The 20,093-nt window shown below is 38.0% G+C and overlaps 3 protein-coding genes across 3 annotated transcripts; 2 read left to right on the top strand and 1 right to left on the bottom strand.

Annotated features, from left to right (window-relative positions):
- Nucleotides 1-1,903: 1,903 nt before the first annotated feature.
- Nucleotides 1,904-8,196, bottom strand: cdc42l (cell division cycle 42, like). The gene is made up of 6 exons (XM_079240462.1): nt 8,153-8,196; nt 4,771-4,875; nt 4,584-4,656; nt 4,378-4,487; nt 2,841-3,038; nt 1,904-2,725 (listed from the first exon to the last, which is right to left on the bottom strand). Exons 2-6 carry the CDS (start codon nt 4,873-4,875, stop codon nt 2,636-2,638), a joined length of 576 nt encoding a protein of 191 aa, XP_079096588.1. The 5' UTR covers nt 8,153-8,196; the 3' UTR covers nt 1,904-2,635.
- Nucleotides 8,197-8,788: 592 nt separating this feature from the next.
- On the top strand, nt 8,789-13,575 carry mlf2 (myeloid leukemia factor 2). The gene is made up of 9 exons (XM_079240516.1): nt 8,789-9,060; nt 10,281-10,295; nt 10,379-10,490; nt 10,597-10,632; nt 11,394-11,447; nt 11,579-11,707; nt 11,971-12,130; nt 12,254-12,463; nt 13,116-13,575. Exons 1-8 carry the CDS (start codon nt 9,017-9,019, stop codon nt 12,457-12,459), a joined length of 756 nt encoding a protein of 251 aa, XP_079096642.1. The 5' UTR covers nt 8,789-9,016; the 3' UTR covers nt 12,460-12,463; nt 13,116-13,575.
- A 1,701-nt stretch (nt 13,576-15,276) lies between these two features.
- Nucleotides 15,277-18,651, top strand: LOC306756115 (gamma-enolase-like; the record flags this gene model as incomplete). Its single annotated transcript, XM_079240777.1, has 12 exons — nt 15,277-15,361; nt 15,493-15,588; nt 15,706-15,764; nt 15,839-15,908; nt 16,019-16,152; nt 16,239-16,461; nt 16,551-16,748; nt 17,256-17,332; nt 17,732-17,856; nt 17,974-18,082; nt 18,359-18,417; nt 18,582-18,651. The coding sequence occupies 12 exons, from the start codon at nt 15,277-15,279 to the stop codon at nt 18,649-18,651; spliced, it is 1,305 nt and encodes a 434-aa protein (XP_079096903.1).
- Nucleotides 18,652-20,093: the final 1,442 nt, after the last annotated feature.

The raw sequence follows: 20,093 nt of genomic DNA, 5'->3' as shown, positions 1-20,093 counted from the left end.
CAGGCAGCAGAGTGTTCTCCACGGCGTCTCCAGACTCTGTCATGTCTGTCACATGTGCTCAGTGTGAACCTGCTTTCATCTGTGAAGAGCACAGGGCACCAGTGGCGAATTTGCCAATCTTGGTGTTCTCTGGCAAATGCCAAACGTCCTGCACGGTGTTGGGCTGTAAACACAACCCCTACCTGTGGACGTCGGGCCCTCATACCACCCTCACGGAGTCTGTTTCTGACTGTTTGAGCAGACACATGCACATTTGTGGCCTGCTGGAGCTCATTTTGCAGGGCTCTGGCAGTGCTCCTCCTGTTCCTCCTTGCACAAAGAAAGAGGTAACGGTCCTGCTGCTGGGTTGTTGCCCTCCAATGGCCTCCTCCACGTCTCCTGATGTACTGGCCTGTCTACTGGTAGTGCTCTGGATACTATGCTGACACAGCAAACCTTCTTGCCACAGCTGGCATTGATGTGCCATCCTGGATGAGCTGCACTACCTGAGTCACTTGTGTGGACTGTAGACTCCGTCTCATGCTACCACTAGAGTGAAAGCACCGCCAGCATTCAAAAGTGACCAAAACATCAGCCAGAAAGCATCGGAACTGAGAAGTGGTCTGTGGTCAGCACCTGCAGAACCACTCCTTTATTGGGTGGGTCTTTCCAATTATCTATAATTTCCACCTGTTGTCTATTCCATTTGCACAACAGCAAGTGGAGTTTATCGTCAATCATGTTGCTCTCTAAGTGGACAGTTCCATTTCACACAAGTGTGGTTGACTTGGAGTTACATTGTGTTGTTTAAGTGCTCCCTTTATTTCTTTGAGCAGTGTAGTTTAAATTTACCCCTGAACACCAAAACACAACTATATTTTTATGAGGCTTTTTCTATATATATTCTGAAGGAATCAAAACATTTTATACTTTTTTGCCCAGTTTGAGAAATTTGATGTGCGCATTTTATGCTCAAAAACATGAATGTAGAAAATAGTTATCACACTATTACAGTATATTCTTTCCCTAACTGCATGGATTTATTTCCTTTAGGTCCTGCACTTCAAAGGTTTAAAAAAAAAAAATTATGTTAATATGGTACCAACTATGGGATAGACTGATATCATCAGTGTAGCCGTGAAAAACAATGTTGTGCATCCTGATTACATCCCCTAGAGGCTACATGTACAAATAAAAAAAAAAGAACTGGACCTAAAATTGACCCTGTGGGAGCCCCACATTTTATTTAATGGGTACTTGAGGAGCATGTATCCATACTTACAAATAACTGTTGACTTGTGAGATAAAAACAGTACCTGAGAGGCACACGAAACTGCTGGGTCTGATGAAATATCTACTGTATTAAAGGTGCCGTTTAGATTCAGTAGAAAAGGGGTGAACAAAGTCGGTCCTCAAGGCCCGCTGTCCTGCAAGTTTTGAGTGCATCCCTATTCCAACACACCTGTCTTTCATTAAATGGATCCAACAGCCAATGATGTTCTGCACAATGACTGATTCATTTCAGCGAGGTGTGTTGGAGCAGGGATACATGGCAAACCTTTAGAATTGTGGCTTTTTAGGACCAGAGCCGGACACCCCTACATTAGAACCAAGTTTGTGTTTCTGTGAATCCATTGAAAGGACGGTTTGAGCTTTATGTGCAAAGATGTAAAGATCACTGCAATTACAAAGAGACAGCTTAATGAATGAACAGGCAAATTTCTCACTTTAGTATTTTGTCACATATAAAAGGCAAAATTCTTCTGGAAATATATAAAAACGAAACCATTTTTTATAGAACAATTTTATTAAAAATATCCTGTGATTACAAATTCCCAGAAATTTACTAGAAAAAGTCATCATCAGTTATTAAAAATATTGTTTTTATTTTTATTCGTCATAAAACAATTAAAGAAAAGGCTGGATAAAATAAAAATTCAAGTTTCAAAAAGAAGAAAAAGAAAAAAAAAGGCAAAAAACCAAAAACAAACAAAAAAAAACAAAACAAAAATAAAGAATTAATAGAAAACACATTTAAAAAAAAAAAGTCACCTGAAGAATTAAAACTAGTAAAAAATGCAACTAACCTCCCAAAAAAGTAGCTGTGAATTGGAGGAAAGTAACCATGACATACAGCTTCACTTGTGTGGAGTGATCATAAATCTCTTGTGCTTTTATTATTCAATCCAGGGGGTTCAGGAAAAAGGAAACAGAGTACCTCTAAACAATTACTCGCCCATTTCAATGCCTCACCGCTTCCCTCCATTCCACTTTACAAAATAGAAGGAGTCAAAAGCGACTTTCTAAATTATTTCCTTTTAAAAAATGGAGTACAGGCAGTAACAGGCAGGGGGGCCCTGCCCCACCTGGATATTGAAAGAGAGAACACTGATTTATAAAAGCATAAAAAAAAGATAAGTGGCACTTCATGCAAGTTGGAAGATTGACACTCAGCCTCTTTCAAACTCTCATTTAAGGCACAGTGGACATACATTTTAGGATACTTGTCAATGGGACAGCCCGCCCCATCTCCTTTGGTTTGTCCTTTTTAAAAGAAACTGTTTGTACTGCCGTTAATGAATGCTGTTGCTTCCAAATAAAAAAAAAATCCATGCAATTCTTATACAATTTTATCTCATATGGTTGATATTCATATCTATAGGAGAGCACACTTCCTCTTCGTTTTGGTCTCAGGTGGTTCCAGAGCTGCCAGTATGGCTTCATCAAACACATTCTTAAGCCCTCTCTGTTTAAAGACACATAAAAAGAAAAGAAGAAAGAAATCATATATCAGAGGATGAAATTCAATTGCCATTTTCACCGAGCATAATGCCGAGGCGACGTGGAAATTCACTCCATACCTGTGTGAGTGCAGAGCACTCCACATATTTAACAGCCCTGAGCTCGCGTGCCAGCTTCTCACCACTCTCAGGATAGAGAGGACGCTGTTTGTTCTTTGCCAGCTTCTCAACAGTGTTGTTGTCTTCCCGTAGGTCTACTTGTGTGCCCACCAACAGAAAAGGTGTGCTTGGGCAGTGATGAGAAATCTCAGGGACCCACTGTGAACAAATAAATGACTAATAAATAAAATAATAGGACTAAATTTATTAAATTAAAGCATTAGTTTAAACTTGTTTTTTATATAAATCAATATTATTAAAATGGACATTTAACTAAAGTACTCAGTTTGAAATGACTTGGAAAGAATCAATAAAAATATAATATCATAATTTCTAAACAGAGTTATAAAGACCATATTAAATCAAAGCATTTAACTGAAAATATATCAATAAGTCATGACATTAAAACTAGCAGGTAATGACTCCTCATCTTTGAAGAACAAAATATTCTGCTGCAAACTTGCATACAAGCATTTCAATGGATGCTGTGTTTATACAAAACTCTTGCAGCAGCAATTCCTCACAGGAGCCACTTCTCCCAGCAGGACAGCAGGATGCATTAAAAAAAATCCCAAGGGCTACAACATTTCATGTTAATATCCTGGTACCAAAAACTTAAGGTCAACACCAGAAGCTTCGTGTCTATGCTGTGACTGGTCAGCATAGACACAAACAGTTAAAGAGGTGACAGTCTTTTGGTGGAAAAAAAAGAGGACCTACTCAACATTAGACATAATGTAATGGTTGATTATTTTGTATTCTAACTTTAAACTTGAGGCCAGCAATACATTTAAAAGGTGCTGGCACAGGCTAAAAAAAAGAAAAATAAATTATATTTAAGGTGCAACACCTTGCTTGTTGGAAGATGAGTGACAATTGGGTCACATCACCGGGTATGAATAGAGAAACTTAGAAGTGTTGTGAGCATGCAAGCAGTGTAGTAAAATACATCAAAATAATGATTTTTAATGTAAAATTTAAGACATGATAACATGAAAGGATCCAGAAAATGTGTACAAAGGATGCACAAACATTGGGAAAGATTATATAATTCTGATTCTTTTTAACAAAACATCCCTAGAACCAGTCGGCAATGTTAAATACTAATGTGGCTGGTCACCTCCTGAAAATGTATTGAGTGTGAAGAAAGTGTAAAAGTCTACATTAAAGCAGAGTCAAACTACAAACTATAAATGGCCTTTTCACATTCCAAAACAGTCAAAGAGGTGACAGATCAGTTGTAGAGATGCTGCTGCTCTATTTATGTTAAAATGTTTTTTTTTGCATAATGATTGCTGGAATAGGCTCCAGTTTCCTTTAGAAGACCCTTATAAAATGAATGAATGGATGGATGTTTTTATTTGCATTTTGTGCAGTTTATGCTGGAGGCTCACATGCTGTTGAATAGTTTCTGTTAACTCTTGAAATTGAAACACGTGACAAAAATAGTTACGATCGATGTTGTCAGTTACGTGTTAAACGATATTCAAAAACTGACCTTTTCTTTGACATTTTCAAATGATGATGGGGAGACGACAGAGAAACATACAAGGAACACGTCTGTTTGTGGGTAGCTGAGAGGACGCAGCCTGTCATAATCCTCCTGACCTGAGAGCAAACAGAAGACAAACGTTTCCTATTAGTTTATTATTCATTCAGAAAAATGAACGTATGACAAAGGAAAAGACTTTCAAAGACACTTACCTGCTGTGTCAAAGAGGCCGAGCGTATAGGGCTCTCCTCCAATCATCACTGTCACCGCATAATTGTCAAAAACCTTTCAGCACATAAAAATGCATGTAAGTTGAGAAACCAGAAGCCAGTTCCTGAATGCACTGTGTTGCAACCATGAAGAATATTATAAGTAAAATAACCATAAGGGTGTTCTTACTGTAGGCACATATTCTGAGGGGAACTTGTTGGTTGTATAGGAGATCAGTAGGCAGGTCTTTCCAACTGCACCATCTCCTACCACAACACATTTTATCGTCTGCATCTACAAAGAAAAATAGAAAATAGGGGGAAAAAAATGTCATAGCCATACACCAGGCAGTTGGATAGAAACCGAGAGGAAGTAAAACAGAAGCGCTTTGAATGCTGACTTGCCATGTTTACTAATGCCAGAGAATATATTTGTTTCTCTTTAAATAAATCTCCAAATGATTTTGGAGTTTACTCAGGAATTCAATCATTTACAACAGAATATAAAAGTTAAAAATTAAGTCTTGAAATCTTAAAAATGTTCATAGGTCCATCAGTTAAAAACTCACTATCATACAGTGCCTTTTGGCAGAATGAAGAGAATGACTGGCAGAATGGAGAGGGCCTATTCAACATGAGGGTGGTCATAATGTTGTGCATAATGATGTGTATCTTTAGCACAAAGGCAAAAAAAAAGAAAATTTGTTTTTAAAAAAAAAATAAATAAAAAAAATAAAATAAATAAATAAATGACTGAATAAATAAATAAATACTATTTTTCCTGTTAGTTTGCTTATCCTTTCATCTGTTCCTCAAAGCATATACAAATTAGATGCATAAAGCCACCATGCAGTCAAAATTGGCTAATGGTCATTCCTACAAACATGACATAAAACTTGCAAGCTGTCTGATGGAGTTCTGCAAATTCAAAGCAGAAGTCCTAAGCCACAGCACAGATGACTGATTTAGCTTAAGATGTGTCTTGCAAAAGATACAAAGCATCCTTCTGACATTTTTAAAAGTTAAAAAACTTTGCCTACACTCTATTGTGAATCTATTAGCTACTCCTTGGAAAAACTAATGCAGTCTGATGCAGCAGCTCTGTAAAGAATGTTTCCTCTGAACCAAAAACTGTTACATTGGTATACTGAATTAAACCAAAGTATTTCTGTTGTATTGCCAACCTTTATTATTATTATATGTGAGATGGAAAACAATACCAAATCTCCTTTCACAACTTTCACAATTTAACTGCAAATTTTTACGAAAATCAAATAATTTAGATCTTTGTCTTAAGTGTCCCTTCAACTTGTCCAGGAATCTTTGGATCTTGTGTGCTACTGTCTGGCAAGTTTTAGATGTTTCCCTGCTACAACAGACCTCACACAAATGAAAAGGTCAGAACAAGCCTATTGATGATCCATTCATTTCAATCGGATGTATTGCTGCAAGGAAACATCTTAAACCTTCAGGTCAATAGCTCAAAAGAGCCAGAGCTATAGATCCCTGGTGTAACCCTTGTTATCTGGTTAATCCTGGTACATGTGGGCAGGGAAGACCAAAAAATAATGTTGCCATGTATCGAAACACTGAGACAGCACTGGATAAACTGACGGAAAAAAGCCTTAAGTATAAACACAAGTGGTTTAAATAAAACCAGTTTCTTAATAGCCAGAGCATCTGTACTTTTGAGGTACATCTGCAGAACTTCAACATGGCTCTGTGGTCTATTGGGAGGTAGGTTTGGTTTAAAATTATAATGAAAAATCTGTAGGCGAATGCTTCCAAGAAAAACTACTTTCAGTATCAGCATATAAGCTCCACAGACTGCTACTCCACTAACTACATTTATCTGATTGCATGAGTTACTTTACCAAGTCAAATGTTCCTAAAACAAAACATATGAATAATTTTTTATAAATCCCTGTTGTAGACAAAACTACCCAGCAGTTTACAATTGTACATCTGTAATAATCAATAACTCTGTCACAGAAACTCTCCGGCTTTCTGTCCAAAGACATGCATGTGAGGTTAATTGGTTTCTCTAAATTGTCTCTAGGGAGTGAGTGTGAGCATGAGAGGTTGTTTGTCTCTTTGTGTTGGCCTTGTGATGGGCTGGTGACCTGTCCAGAGTCCAATGACTGCTGGGATTGGCTCCAGCTTACCAGGACCCTGAATTGGACTAAGCGGTTAAGAAAATGGATGGATAGATGGATGGATGGATGGATGGATTTTTATCGGGTTTAATTAATTACTTAATTTATTCTTGTATTTAGATTATGGTGAGGTTCTCGATAAGCCCTTATAGGGTTTCCAACCTCCCCAGCACAGTAATTTATATAATTATTTTTACATGTATTGTCTATCATTTGAACCTTTCCTCTTATTTTTTTTCCTTTATGAATGTTCTACTGTTACTTTTAAAGAGCAAACTCAATTAAACAAATAAACAAATGGATGGATGGATATCACAGAAAATTGACAACTTTTCTGACAATCCTCTCCAGCATTTTTGTTGGGCTTATAGACTCTTTTTTTTAACAAACCAAAGTATCAACCAATTGGTAAATAGAATAAGCATGCAGTTTTAAATTACAAAAAAAAATAAAATAAAAAATAAAAATAACAGATTTATCTGTGGCATAGTTATCTATGGCTGGTTCAAACTTAGCCCCACCAAACCAGCAAAAATTTGTTTCTATATTAATTAATATCAATAATTAAGCTAATGTAATACCATTGTGTATTATAGTCAATGTGTACATTTTACATTGTGAAGTTTTAGCTTAAAACTTTGAATACTTTATTGCTTAATCAAATATATATTTAAAAGAGACTGCGCAAGTAAAAGATGTCGTAATTCCTTCACTGCTGGAAGAAATAAGAAAAATTCCTCTCATCCTTTCCACAAGACTTGTTATTACATGTGCTAACAAAATTATTACTAGTGACAACGGGCAACTTCCGCATGCGCTACATACCAAAGATGTAAAAAGAGAGAGAGAGAGAGAGAGAGAGAGAAAGAAAGAAAAGAAAAAAAAAGTCACAATGTCAACTGAAAGCGGATACTGTACGATACTTCCGCTAAATAAACAGCTCATCGGATAAAATGAACTAAAAACCGGCTGAAACCTAAAAGTCAACACAACTACAATATAAAATTGTGAAACCACTATGGCTGAAAGGTGGGCATAAATTTAGAAAACTTCGATGAAAGAAAAAAAAAACAGCATCTAGCACATATTAAATGATACTAAATGAATGTCTGGTTTAACCTTTAATGCAAACTAGACTTCACGTGATGCGACAGACTAGAATATGTGAGCACTACCAGAGTCTACAGCTGTCAATCATGACATCTTCATAAACCAGATCCATGTAAGCCTACAATAAAGTCATCGATAGAAAACTTATAACGCCTTGTGGATTTCTTTATCAATTAATAATAGTTAAACTCTGTTAAAACTGCATATTACTAGGAAACTCCTACTTACACCAAAAAAGCGTATTTAACTATGGGTAGACAGTTTCAAAGTATGTTTTTTCATATTATTTTTTGTAGCTCTACTCACCGTTTTTCTTCAGACAGGTTAGGCGTTGGTTACATCCGGGTTTGAGACTCGAATCATTTTTTGCGCAGCCGCACATTCAACCGGCCACAGATTGATAAGAGGAACGAAAACACTGCCGCCTGCTGGATAGATTATCTATCTATCTATCTATCTATCTATCTATCTATCTATCTATCTATCTATCTATCTATCTATCATAATGATTTTCTTATTTTTTGACAAAAACTGCTATTCCGATATAACAATATGTGCGGAGGAAAATGTTTGTGGTGACATGCCACAGTAAGAAAAATACAATTAAACTGTAAAAGATAGAAATGAAGTGTCTCCAAAGAATTATATTTATTTTGAAAGCTCACAATGTTCATCTGGGAAATCTGAATGCATCACTGATACTGTATTAATCTACCAAAAGAGAAAGTATTTTATTAAATGTCACTTAACTTATCTTACTCCATGGGGTCAGTATTACAAAAGCCAACTTTATATATTTTTTTAATAGGTTAGATTTGTTAGTTAATTTGAAAGTCTCTTAAGGAAACAACTTTATTTTGGGGAGGGGAAGGAGTCCCGGAAATTGCACATATTAGCCTTGAAGCTAACTTGACATCGGCGTTGCTTCTCTTTGTCACTTGACTTCCGTTTTTATGTTTGGACCAGAGGTTTCTGGAATTTACTGTCAGCAAAGAGTCAGAGCTAAAAATCTATACAGATAAACAATTGCACTCTTGCCTGGTCTCCATTGGGAGTTACCGACAGGTCTTGTATTTCAGCCTGACTTGAGCGTAGATTGGTTATTTTATTTCATCGACTGTTTACCTAGTTAGCTGGCTAGCATCAGCCAGCTGAGTTAAATCACCTACCATGTTTCGTTTCTTGAATGACGGTGATGACGACCCATATATGATGTGAGTACTCACCATTGTAACATTTTGTATGTACGCTGTCATGTGTGTGCTTTGTGAGAGGTGGGAATCTACATTTCAGCGTGCAACCTTAAACATTTTCTTTGTGCTTTAAGGCAAGTACATTACGTTATTCTAGCCAGCTGCGGTGGGGGCCTTCAGAGGTCCACCATATTGGATAGACAATAACACAAAAAAAGATCACATTGTCCAACAGTATTTGATTATAAAATGTGGAAATGCAACCAACAATCAACCTTGCTCATGTGAGTTACTGTAGCTTTTTAAAAAAAATAAAAATAAAAAAAATCATTGAGCAATTTGAAATTCAAATTTTGACACATTTCTTAAGTCTTTCTTCAGCATATTTAAATGAACGCATTATTAAAGATGTAAATTGCTATGCATCACCTTCCTGTTGATTAAATACACAAGTCTTGCATTTTGCTAGTTTGAAGTGGCCGATCTGCTTTCTTGGAACACGGATAAATATATTAATAGCTTTATCAATTCCAGATTTTTGGAGTCCCTTCTGGACCATAAGAAAGTTAAAGTATTTACTTTAAATTTAAACACCTTTTGGGTGTTTTTTTTTTTTTTTTGTTTTTTTTTTTTAGTATTTACTTTTCCACTTAATTACTTGATTTGCTGACAGGAAAGAGTTGATGAAGAAAGGTAGTCTTATTTTTTAAAATTGTAAATAATCATAGCAGATCATTACATTTTGTTGTCGAACAAAGTTTTTTTTGACAAAAACAAATTTATTAGAATATTACCATTGAAATATTGACTGACTTAATAATTGATCAATTAATTCCCAGATAGCAACACCCAATTAAAGCAAATCTGTTGACAAGGTTTTGGTGAATAACATATTGCGTATTTGAGAAGAGCTCTTCAGCCATATGTCTCAGGCTGCACTGAAACACACATGCAAGTGTGTGTGCATTCTCAAATGCAAACTCTAGCTTCATTTTTTTTAAAAGTATTTTTAATTGACCTAAGATATAATTTATTTTTTATGTCGGTTATAAAAGTCCTTCACTGAGCTTTAAATCAAGACATCATCAGTCAGTTTTACCTTATCAGACTGATAAAGACCTTGAGGTCCTTAAAGTGACCTCAAAGTGTCAGCTGACCATAGAAACCTTGAATTAAAAAAGAAAACAACGTTCACTCCATCTGTTTATTAATGTTTTTTTCCTTTTCTGTGCTATTTTCAGCTTACATTCACCCATGTGAGTATAGTTTGCACATCAACACTCAGTCAATTATTAGGAAAAATAAGACAACAACATGTAATTTTTCTGATTTCTTTCAGGGATCCTTTTGCAGCTCACAGGCAGCAGATGAGGAGTATGTTTGGACCATTTGGCATGGACCCATTTTCTCTTGCTCCCCAATTGCAGCCACCTCGTGCACCACGCAGACCGGTAACAAGATTCTGCACTGATAAAGAATATATTTGACATCCATATAATTTCCTTTATTGTATTATTTGAGTTTTTTGTTCTGTTGTTCTTTTGTTGAATTTATTAGGCTGGTCCACTTGTTCCATTTGGCATGATGGGGATGGTAAGTCGCAAGTTCTTCCTTCATTAATTACATTGGTAGGATTTATTTTTCACAGTGACTCACATAAACATATGGAGACTAAGGGATTATAGAGCTTTGGCCAGCAAAGCCTGAATTATGTGTAAAACATCCAACAACTATTGTTCTGTTTTTATTTACATATCAAAATAACCATTCAGTCAAAGAGGTAAATAGGGCAAAAAAAAAAAACAAAAAAAAAAGGCTTTTTAAATATATTGCCTGCAAGTAATACAGATAATTTGTCATTACCAGTGTCTTTTTCAAAGTCTTTGAGCCTTGAAAGTATGGTTGCATAGGCTAAAGGATGTACTGGCTATTTTGGCTTAACATCATCATGTTGGAAGCAACAGAGGTTTTTCATTTTCCTCCATCTTTGTCCCATCTTTGTTTACTAGCAAGCTAGTATTCTGGTCTTTACTGTGATGTATGGATGAGAGATGCACACAGCTCTACACTAATAATATGAAATGGAATTAGGGTTTTACATTTTTAAATTGGAGAAAGAACTACAGAACACATCTAAAGCTAAATGAAGTGTTTCATCAAATATACAGGTTTAGTAGCTAGATATATATCTGTATTCTGTGTTCAAATTTATGGAGCTGCTCTTTAAATTGAATTGCACTGCGTATAATGAATAAAGGCTTATATAATCTAATTAGTGAGAAACATGATATCGAACTCTTGTAAATTAGTGTTTCAGTTCATTTGAATTTCACATATCTTCTTAATGCTTACAGGGTGGAGGTTTCATGGATATGTTTGGCATGATGGGAGAAATGATGGAAAACATGGTGAGCAGTTCTGTCAGCCATTTACAAAGTATTACTGCCATGAATGTAACAGTTGTATAAGTTATACTACATCACACCTCATATTTGCTTATTTGTTGTTTGTCTGTTTTCTTTTTTTGCCCTTCTTATAGGAAAGAATGTCCGGCTCACCAAACTGTCAGACTTTTTCCTCTTCAACAGTGATCTCTTATTCATCCTCAGATGTGGGGGCACCAAACGTTTATCAACAAACACATCAAACAAGAACAGGCCCTGGAGGGGTAGGAATAACATACAAGTTATTCTAGATAAGAAGTTGATGCATTTCTATGCCAGTAGGCCACATTAGTTTTTGCTTGAACATTTGGCCTTCATGATTTGGTAAACTTTGCACGGCTGTGATCATCCAGTGCCATTAATACATCAAATTACAAGTAATTAAATAAGTCACATACATAAATGTCGCCGTTGTCATACAAATATTTCAGAGTTAATTCAGAAAGGAGAATAACAGTGAACTGGGTTGCCCCCCCCCCCGCCACAGATCCGTGAGACTCGGCAGTCTGTGAGAGACAGTGAGAGTGGCCTCGAACGTCTTGCCATCGGTCATCATATTGGGGATCGTGCACACATCATTGAGCGTTCACGAAATCGCCGCACTGGAGATCGTGAGGAAAGACAAGACTTCATTAACCTTGATGAGAGTGAGTCACGCTGCTAATTTAATTTCAGCTGATCATTGGTATCTCTGTAGATCCATATTTAAGGAAAGAGGAGCACATTCTTCAAACATGTCATATCTGTATGTGATCTTTTGTATTTGGTAGGTGAAGCTCCAGCTTTTGATGAAGAGTGGAGGAGGGAGGCAGGAAGATACGTTCCCCCAAACGCACGTGGACTAGAGTATGGCCAAGATCGACGCGCAGGACAGCAGCTGGCTCTTACAGCTCCTCCCAGCTCAACGCCTCCACCTCATCGACATGAGTCCCCCAGACACCGTCAACCCCAAACTCGTCCGCGCTATGACTGGTGAAAAGGTAAAGCAGTCGTAACCAGACTTGGAATTGTTATAACAGTTTTTCATGCCTTCAGGGTTTAAGTATTACACATATTTGTTTTTAGCAGAACATTATGTCTTTGCTTTACTCTTAATACACAAAATTAAGAGTTGCTTCCTAGTTTTAAAGATTGCAATAGAGATAATTAACTGTTTTGGTTTTTTTTTAAAGGAAATGCAAAGATCTACCCTGATTTATTTTCTATTTTTAGGTTATAATTCATGAACAAGGTCAGAGTTACTCTGTTTAGGTTTTATTTGTTTCAGATTTAACCTTTGTTACTATATTTCAGCGCATAACCAGATACGAGTCATAATCATTCATTCTAATTTTATGATTTTGGGCAGTCATTGCATTTTATTGAAAGTGATATTCCTCTGAACAGCATTAATTTTGAGGTTTTTCAGATTGTGTAAATGTTTGAATAGTAGCATCACAGTATGGATGACAACCATCCACTCTGCCAGATTGTTCAAAAAAGCTTGTATAACGTTTTATTAGAGAAATTCTTCTCAAATTTCTCCTGTTGTCAGACATGATTTAGGACTGCAATTTTAAATGAATTGCCCTGCAATGGAAGTAATTCTTTGTATTTGGTGCAGTGAATGATCTTAATTCTTTGCTCTCCCAGGTGCCCCATTTGGCCGGCAGATAAAAGGAGTTGAAGGAACACTTCCCTGATGCTGTGAAACATGCTGAAGACGGAAGTTGACGCTTGCCACAACTGCCCGTCATTAATGTTTGATATGACTGGACTGTCTAAACATAAGCAACATATGATATATATATATACACAACATGCACAACCAAACATCACACAGTTGATAGCTGCATCTACAGTTCATCCTCTTTCCTGTTACACAGAGATACAGACGCTTTTGTGTAAACATGGGTGTAACTACATTCACTTTATATACACTCATTCTCAAAACTTGACATGTGTTTTTGCCTGCTGCACAAAAGTGCTGCAGTATACAGTACTTCAACTGTACAGTCCATTTTATGTTTGTGAGGACACTAGTGTGTCAGTGAATTGAATTGTATACTGTTAACTAATTAATCTAACTAAATAAAAATTCATTAAACATTGTTAGATAATTGAAGAATGTGTCTGGTGTTTATATGCTTGTTTTAAATTAAAGGTGGTGAAGCTGCAAATGCAATATAGAGGTTCAAAACAATATTTCTAAATACATGCTGATTTAAAATATGTATTGACAGTTGATTGCTGATTAATAAGAGTGAAAATCTGCAGAGAACTCCCTGAACAGATGCATCATACACTATACCCGCTGCATGTTCACGTGCATGTACTGGTATGCTCTTTCTTTGCTGTGCAACAGTGTTCACTGGTCACGTGATATGCAGATGGCGTATGCAGGAGTAACAGCCAATGAAAAAAACTTTCTCTTTCCTGACAAGTCTCTCATGGTGAGCTCCCAGCCTGCCTCCTGCTGTGTGCACTGTATCTTTAATTACATCCATGACTATTTTTAAACGCTCCCCCCAAGCATCCCCCTGCTCCTGTCACCTGTCTACCTGTCTTCTTGTCTTCTTTCATCTCCGTCATTTGATCTCCCAACATACCCTGACAGGGTGACTGGTTTTGTGCTGTCTTTGCAAAGATCTATCCTCCAGTTATTTCTTTGTTGCGATCTGTTGTCATTTACATCTCTCAGTATGGAGATGTGTGTTTTCTTTTTTAACAATGTCAGCATGTGGACAAGAGCACTGCTTAGACTTGACATAACTACAATCATTTTATGTAAGCAATTTGCAAGAATATTCTCACGTGTCATGCTGGATACAGCAGTGAGATGAATGAACAGCAGGATTGTGTTGGCATGAGGAAGATGATGGTAGATGGCATTTAAAGTGGCAACTGTGCAGGATGGATGTTTTTCTTGCATCTGTATTAGCAAAAATATCCATACAACTCCAGCTACTCCATCCCATCCTTTTTTTCTCTCCTTTTGTTGCCTCCCTTGCTCCCTTCATCTTCCAATGACTCACACGTTCCCCCTCCCCCCTCATGTCATACGTTTTCACCACTTCTCCTCCCACCTCCTCTTTCCTCTATCTCTCCTTCTCATTCGCCCACATACGCTCACTCTCCACCAGGCTTCAACCACACGGCAGGTAATGTTAAAAAATATCGATCTACTTCTTCATTCCCTCCATCCCTCAAAGCCACCTCCTCCTCCTCACCCTTCTCTCTATACCCTGTTCACTGTCTTCTGTCTCATCTCTTCTTTGGTCCATATTCTCAGTCACTGACTGAGACAGCATAGAAATTGAACTGGCTTGTGGTCTGGAACAGGTTGACAGATTTTTAAGTAGGTATGCATTATTGGCTTTTGATTTATGCTTCCATCTCTTATTCGGTGTGTGTGTGTGTGTGTGTGTGTGTGTGTGTGTGTGTGTGTGTGAGAGTGAGAAAGAGCCTCTTCCCAGGGAGCCTCTGCCACAGCTTTCCATCCATAAGGCTGCGTCACTATAATCATAGTGTGTGTTTCTGAGATGAAATGAGGAAGAAGTCTCTCGTGACTAAAGTGAAATTGAGGCTTTTTCATCTTACTGTTATCTCCAACAAAATCTGTTTTGATGGCTACTTATAATTATTTAAGGAATCATTTTGACACATTACATTTTTTCTGCACCATTTCTATATTTGCATCCTTGTCAAATCACATTAGACAGGATGACTTGCTGAATTTCTGTATTAGCACATAACTGTAATAAAATTGTGAAATGAGGCCATTTTTTTTTTCTTGGTGTCTGTTTTTAACAGGATGTCAATATTAAATATTGTTGCCCGGGAGATCCTAGACTCCAGGGGAAACCCTACTGTTGAAGTAGATCTGCATACAGGCAAAGGTCAGAAAGATAATTTGATAATAAATACATTAAAGCATTGTCTCCTACCATGTCCTCCATCGACTATTGTCAACATTTCATCCTTTATATGTAATTCTCATCCTCTGACCTGTCCGCCATTTGTAATTCAGGTGTGTTCAGGGCAGCTGTTCCCAGTGGTGCGTCTACTGGGATCTACGAGGCTCTAGAGCTTCGAGATGGAGATAAAACTCGCTACAAGGGTAAAGGTAAGCACTTACCAGATATGTTCTCTCCTACTTTTATTACCAGTTTCTTTTTCTTTTTGGCCCTTTTGTCTGAAAAAAACAACTGAGTTTTCACATCTCTGTGTCCTGCTGTCTGAGGTGTGACCAAGGCCGTTGCCCACATTAATGACACCCTGGCGCCTGCTCTCATCCAGTCTGTGAGTAGCCACTGCAGAACGCCACAGTGCCTCTGTTTACGTACCATTTGAGTGACATTTTGCTTGTCTTCTAGGGAATCAGTGTTCTAGAGCAGGATAAAGTGGACAACATGATGATTGAAATGGACGGCACTGAAAACAAATGTGAGGTTACATTTTGTACGCAGTGATGTGCACTAATGTGTTTCTGCAGCACTGAATACCCTACAGAGAACAACCATGTGTTAAATGGCTGCTTGTATGTTTCCTCCCAGCCAAGTTCGGGGCCAATTCTATTCTTGGAGTTTCACTGGCCGCATGCAAAGCTGGGGCTGCAGAAAAAGGTGTCCCCCTTTATCGTCATATTGCTGATCTGGCAGGAAACAGAGAGCTGGTCCTCCCAGTTCCTGTGAGTTTTTATTTCTAATATTTTCAAAATGCTACCTTTAAATAAAAAGACATTGTTAGCTGTCTTTTATCTATCCCTATGTTTAGGCTTTCAATGTGATCAATGGAGGCTCTCATGCTGGTAACAGATTGGCCATGCAGGAATTCATGGTTCTTCCTGTGGGTGCAGAGTCTTTCCGTGATGCTCTGCGAGTGGGGGCAGAGCTCTACCAGACACTAAGAAGTGTCATCAAGGAGAAATATGGTCAGGATGCTACAAATGTGGGAGATGAAGGAGGGTTTGCCCCTAATATACAGGAAAATAGTGAAGGTATGTATCGTGATCACTTTAAAACTCTTCTGTTTTTTCTTCTTTAGACAATCTATTTATCCTATTCTTCATTTGTTCTTTCCTCCCAGCTCTAGAGCTGATCAAGACAGCCATAGAGAAAGCAGGCTTCACAGACAAAGTGGTGATTGGAATGGATGTGGCTGCCTCAGAGTTTTTCAGTGAGGGCAAATATGATCTGGACTTTAAGTCTCCGCCTAACGCTGCCCGCAATATCAGCGCTGAGGAGCTGGCAAGCATCTACCAGGGCTTTATTAGCAACTACCCAGGTGTGTATTGTGATGCATGGCATGATATGCATATGCGTGGGACTCCGCCCCTGATGCTGAGAAGACAATATGTATTTCCAGGAAGCATTTAGAAAAGAGAGTTTATTTATTTGCACAGACCTTTAAGTCACAGTTGCCTGAAAACCTAGTTTCGGTGTTACTGCTCTCAGAAAACAGATGTACCAGACCGTGTTTATTTCTACCACTTATTTCTGTTGTCACATTTTAGACAGAGAGAGCTGATACAGAGAAAACAGAACTGTGGAGAGTTTCCCCCTCCTAAGAAAGAGGTCTGGGAGAAATGTTTTGATGATATGAGACTGCTTATTTGACAACCAGGGAGGCTTATTATCCTGTCAGTGGTGTGCATACTGCTTGTGGGACAAGTGTGCATATGTGTAATGAGACGATGTGTTGCCAGTATTGTCAATGTGGCTTGCCTGGCATATTATTGTTTTTGACTAAGGCAAGAAGCTCAACTTCCCTTTACTTGTTTCTTTCTGTCAGTGGTGTCTATTGAAGATCCTTTTGACCAGGATGACTGGCCTGCTTGGTCACAGTTCACAGCCTCAGTGGGTGTCCAGGTAAGTTTTTTTCCACATAGAATAACAGCTAAATATGTCTTATGGTATATTTAATTAATTAGAAACAACCACCCGAATCCAATTTTCATTTCAGTGGTGGAACAAGCTTTAAAATGAAGAAGTAGAGTATTCTAGAGACTGAGGGTATCAACCAAAAGGGCTTAGACACCAAAGGTTTTTAAGGGCAAATATATGAATGAGTGTTCGAATGTGCTCACAATCTAAAAAAGCTGATAGTAGAAAGAGGATTAATGTCCTGTGGGTTAAAACCACAGCCTTGTTTTTTTGTTGAGCAATAAAATGGGTGCAAAAGTGCTAATTTCTGCAGCTATCGGCACTGGTCATGACTAACTAAATGTACGTGTGTCTGTCTGAAACTTTGCTTTATGCGTCGTAAAGGTGGTTGGAGATGACTTAACTGTCACAAACCCGCGCAGGATCGAGCGAGCTGTGGAGGAAAAGGCTTGCAACTGCCTGCTGCTCAAAGTCAACCAGATTGGATCTGTCACAGAGGCCATTAAAGCGTTAGTTGGTTAATTTCTTTCTTTTCTTCTTCTTCTTTTTTTTTTTTTTTTAATTTCTCACAGAAACTAAAGACATGTAGTTTTGTACATTTATATGTTTGCTGTGTCTTTTCTCAGGTGTAAGCTGGCCCAGGAGAATGGCTGGGGTGTGATGGTTAGCCACCGCTCAGGGGAAACAGAGGATACTTTTATAGCTGACCTGGTGGTTGGTCTTTGCACTGGACAGGTAATGCATTCAGCACCAAGAAATATGCTGCCCATTCTCCATTTCATAATGCATTTGGTTACAAAATGCTTTATTTTTTCATAGTAAGACACTTTGAATTGGTTTCTCATTTTGCATAAATGAGGCAAGACAATTGTTAAAAAATGCTGTAAGTTCGCAGTGTATTTGTGCAATCTGTGAGTACTTTTTTCAGAAGTGTAACAGTAGATTTAGCAGATGTACATACAATAACAAATGTAAAAGCCAGTAAATCTAAGTGTTTGTGTATCCCATCAGATCAAGACTGGAGCCCCTTGTCGATCTGAACGTTTGGCCAAATACAATCAGCTCATGCGGTAACTTTATACAACTCTATGTCTGTACATATATAAGAAATCCTGAGTACCACTTAAAGCGCTTTTCCTGTTTTGTATTTCCCTTTTTCTTCCCTTCTCTTTCACATTCATCTTCCTGCATTGCATTGGTTTCTATTTTCTTCCTCACCTTCTCCTCCTTTTAGGATTGAGGAAGAGTTAGGTGACCAGGCCCACTATGCCGGGCACAACTTCCGCAACCCCAGTGTCCTTTGAACCCTAGTGTGATTAGCAGCGGTGCATAAAAAACGCACACAAATTGTTAAACTTCCCTCAACAGGTAGATGATTTGGATGATTTACTTGTCTTAGTGAAATGCAAAACACACACATATAAATAAGTCAAAATTAAAAAAATACACGTATAATACAGTTGACTGCAACGTATTGATCTAACACCACAGTAAGTAAAGTCACACTCCTCCTGGTGGTCTTGTTGGTTTCTTTCTCTTTACTGATCCCTCTGACAGTCTCCTTTTCACTAAATTTGGAAGTGATTTATCTTTTGTGCTGTTGTTTTGTCTCCCCTGTCACTGCAAAATGATGTCTGTTATTTTGTTGAAGGTTAAAGTCAATAAAGAGATGGATATATGTCAACTCTAAAGTTCCTTTGTATATGTTAAAAGACGTATGATCCTCTTTAAAGTGTAACATTGCAGCTACAGCTTTGTGATAAAGGTCCTTACAGGGTTTGTGATAATCACTTTACCCAGCAGGAATAAAAGGAAATGCTTTGGGTTCATTTTTTTCCTGAAAGGAATGTGGCTTAAGAGTTTCCTTTGAAAGACATAAACCAATAACACATGCAGAAGCATCACACTTATGCATCTGCACAATTTGTTCAAGAATAATGGTTTTGATTATCACATATGTCCACTTTTTGTGTTTTTCTCTTTGCTGAATAACATATTTGATGGTAATACATAACATGAAACATCACTTCAACTGTCTAAGGCAAAAATACCTGCTGAGCAACACTGATCAACCTTTTACTGGGATTTTTGTCATAATATAAACAGAAAACTATGCGTTTCAATAAAATAATTGGTCTTAATCCAAGCTTTAGACTATGTGTTAGAAGAAAACGATGTTGTATGGAAAAGTACTTAAGAACTGGACTGAAAATCAGCAGTTACACGTTTTGTGGAGTAAAAATCCTCTCTAGAGCCCCCACCTCAACATAACAGCAGCAGATTGGCATCATCGTGACAGAGAATGGAACAAAACACAGCTTTGAATATCCTTCAAAATACAGAAGGACTATTCCTGAAAAATACTGAAAGATATTACAAGATTTTTTTTTTCAAAGATTCAGGTTGAGTGGAAGAGTAAAGGTGGTCCTAGCAAATATCGACCTTATGGAGCAGCAGCTGCGTCAATGCACACACTGTAATTACCGGTACTGAACAGCAGGGGGCGCACAAGTAGACCTCGGTTCCTATCGTGCCAGGGCTGCTGGTGACGATGATGAAGGAAGGCTGGGGCCACGCAGGCGCACCGCTCACAGTCTCCGGTTGGGTTGCCATGGTTTCCACACAATAGGAGACGGGACAGGGGGCTGCGCGAAGGGGAGAGGAGAGGGAGTGTACGACAGGAGCGGGCAGGAGGAGGAGGAGGTCTGCAGAGCCGCTTGACTGGACACACCGCTGCAAGCCTTTC

Source organism: Telmatherina bonti, assembly GCF_933228915.1.
Source record: "Telmatherina bonti genome assembly, chromosome: 5".
NCBI classification, from domain to species: domain Eukaryota; kingdom Metazoa; phylum Chordata; class Actinopteri; order Atheriniformes; family Telmatherinidae; genus Telmatherina; species Telmatherina bonti.
This window is presented reverse-complemented; position numbering and strand designations above follow the sequence as displayed.

Bases quoted from the DNA above. Each gene is read 5' to 3' on its own strand.
- cdc42l (XM_079240462.1), bottom strand. From the start codon at position 4,875: ATGCAGACGATAAAATGTGTTGTGGTAGGAGATGGTGCAGTTGGAAAG. The intron at 4,657-4,770 runs GTAAGAACACCC...ATGTGCTGAAAG, and splicing joins CCTCAGAATATGTGCCTACA to GTTTTTGACAATTATGCGGT. The intron at 3,039-4,377 runs GTCAGTTTTTGA...ATTTGTTCACAG, and splicing joins TTGAAAATGTCAAAGAAAAG to TGGGTCCCTGAGATTTCTCA.
- mlf2 (XM_079240516.1), top strand. From the start codon at position 9,017: ATGTTTCGTTTCTTGAATGACGGTGATGACGACCCATATATGAT. The intron at 11,708-11,970 runs GTAGGAATAACA...CCCCCGCCACAG, and splicing joins CAAGAACAGGCCCTGGAGGG to ATCCGTGAGACTCGGCAGTC. The intron at 12,131-12,253 runs GTGAGTCACGCT...TGTATTTGGTAG, and splicing joins CTTCATTAACCTTGATGAGA to GTGAAGCTCCAGCTTTTGAT.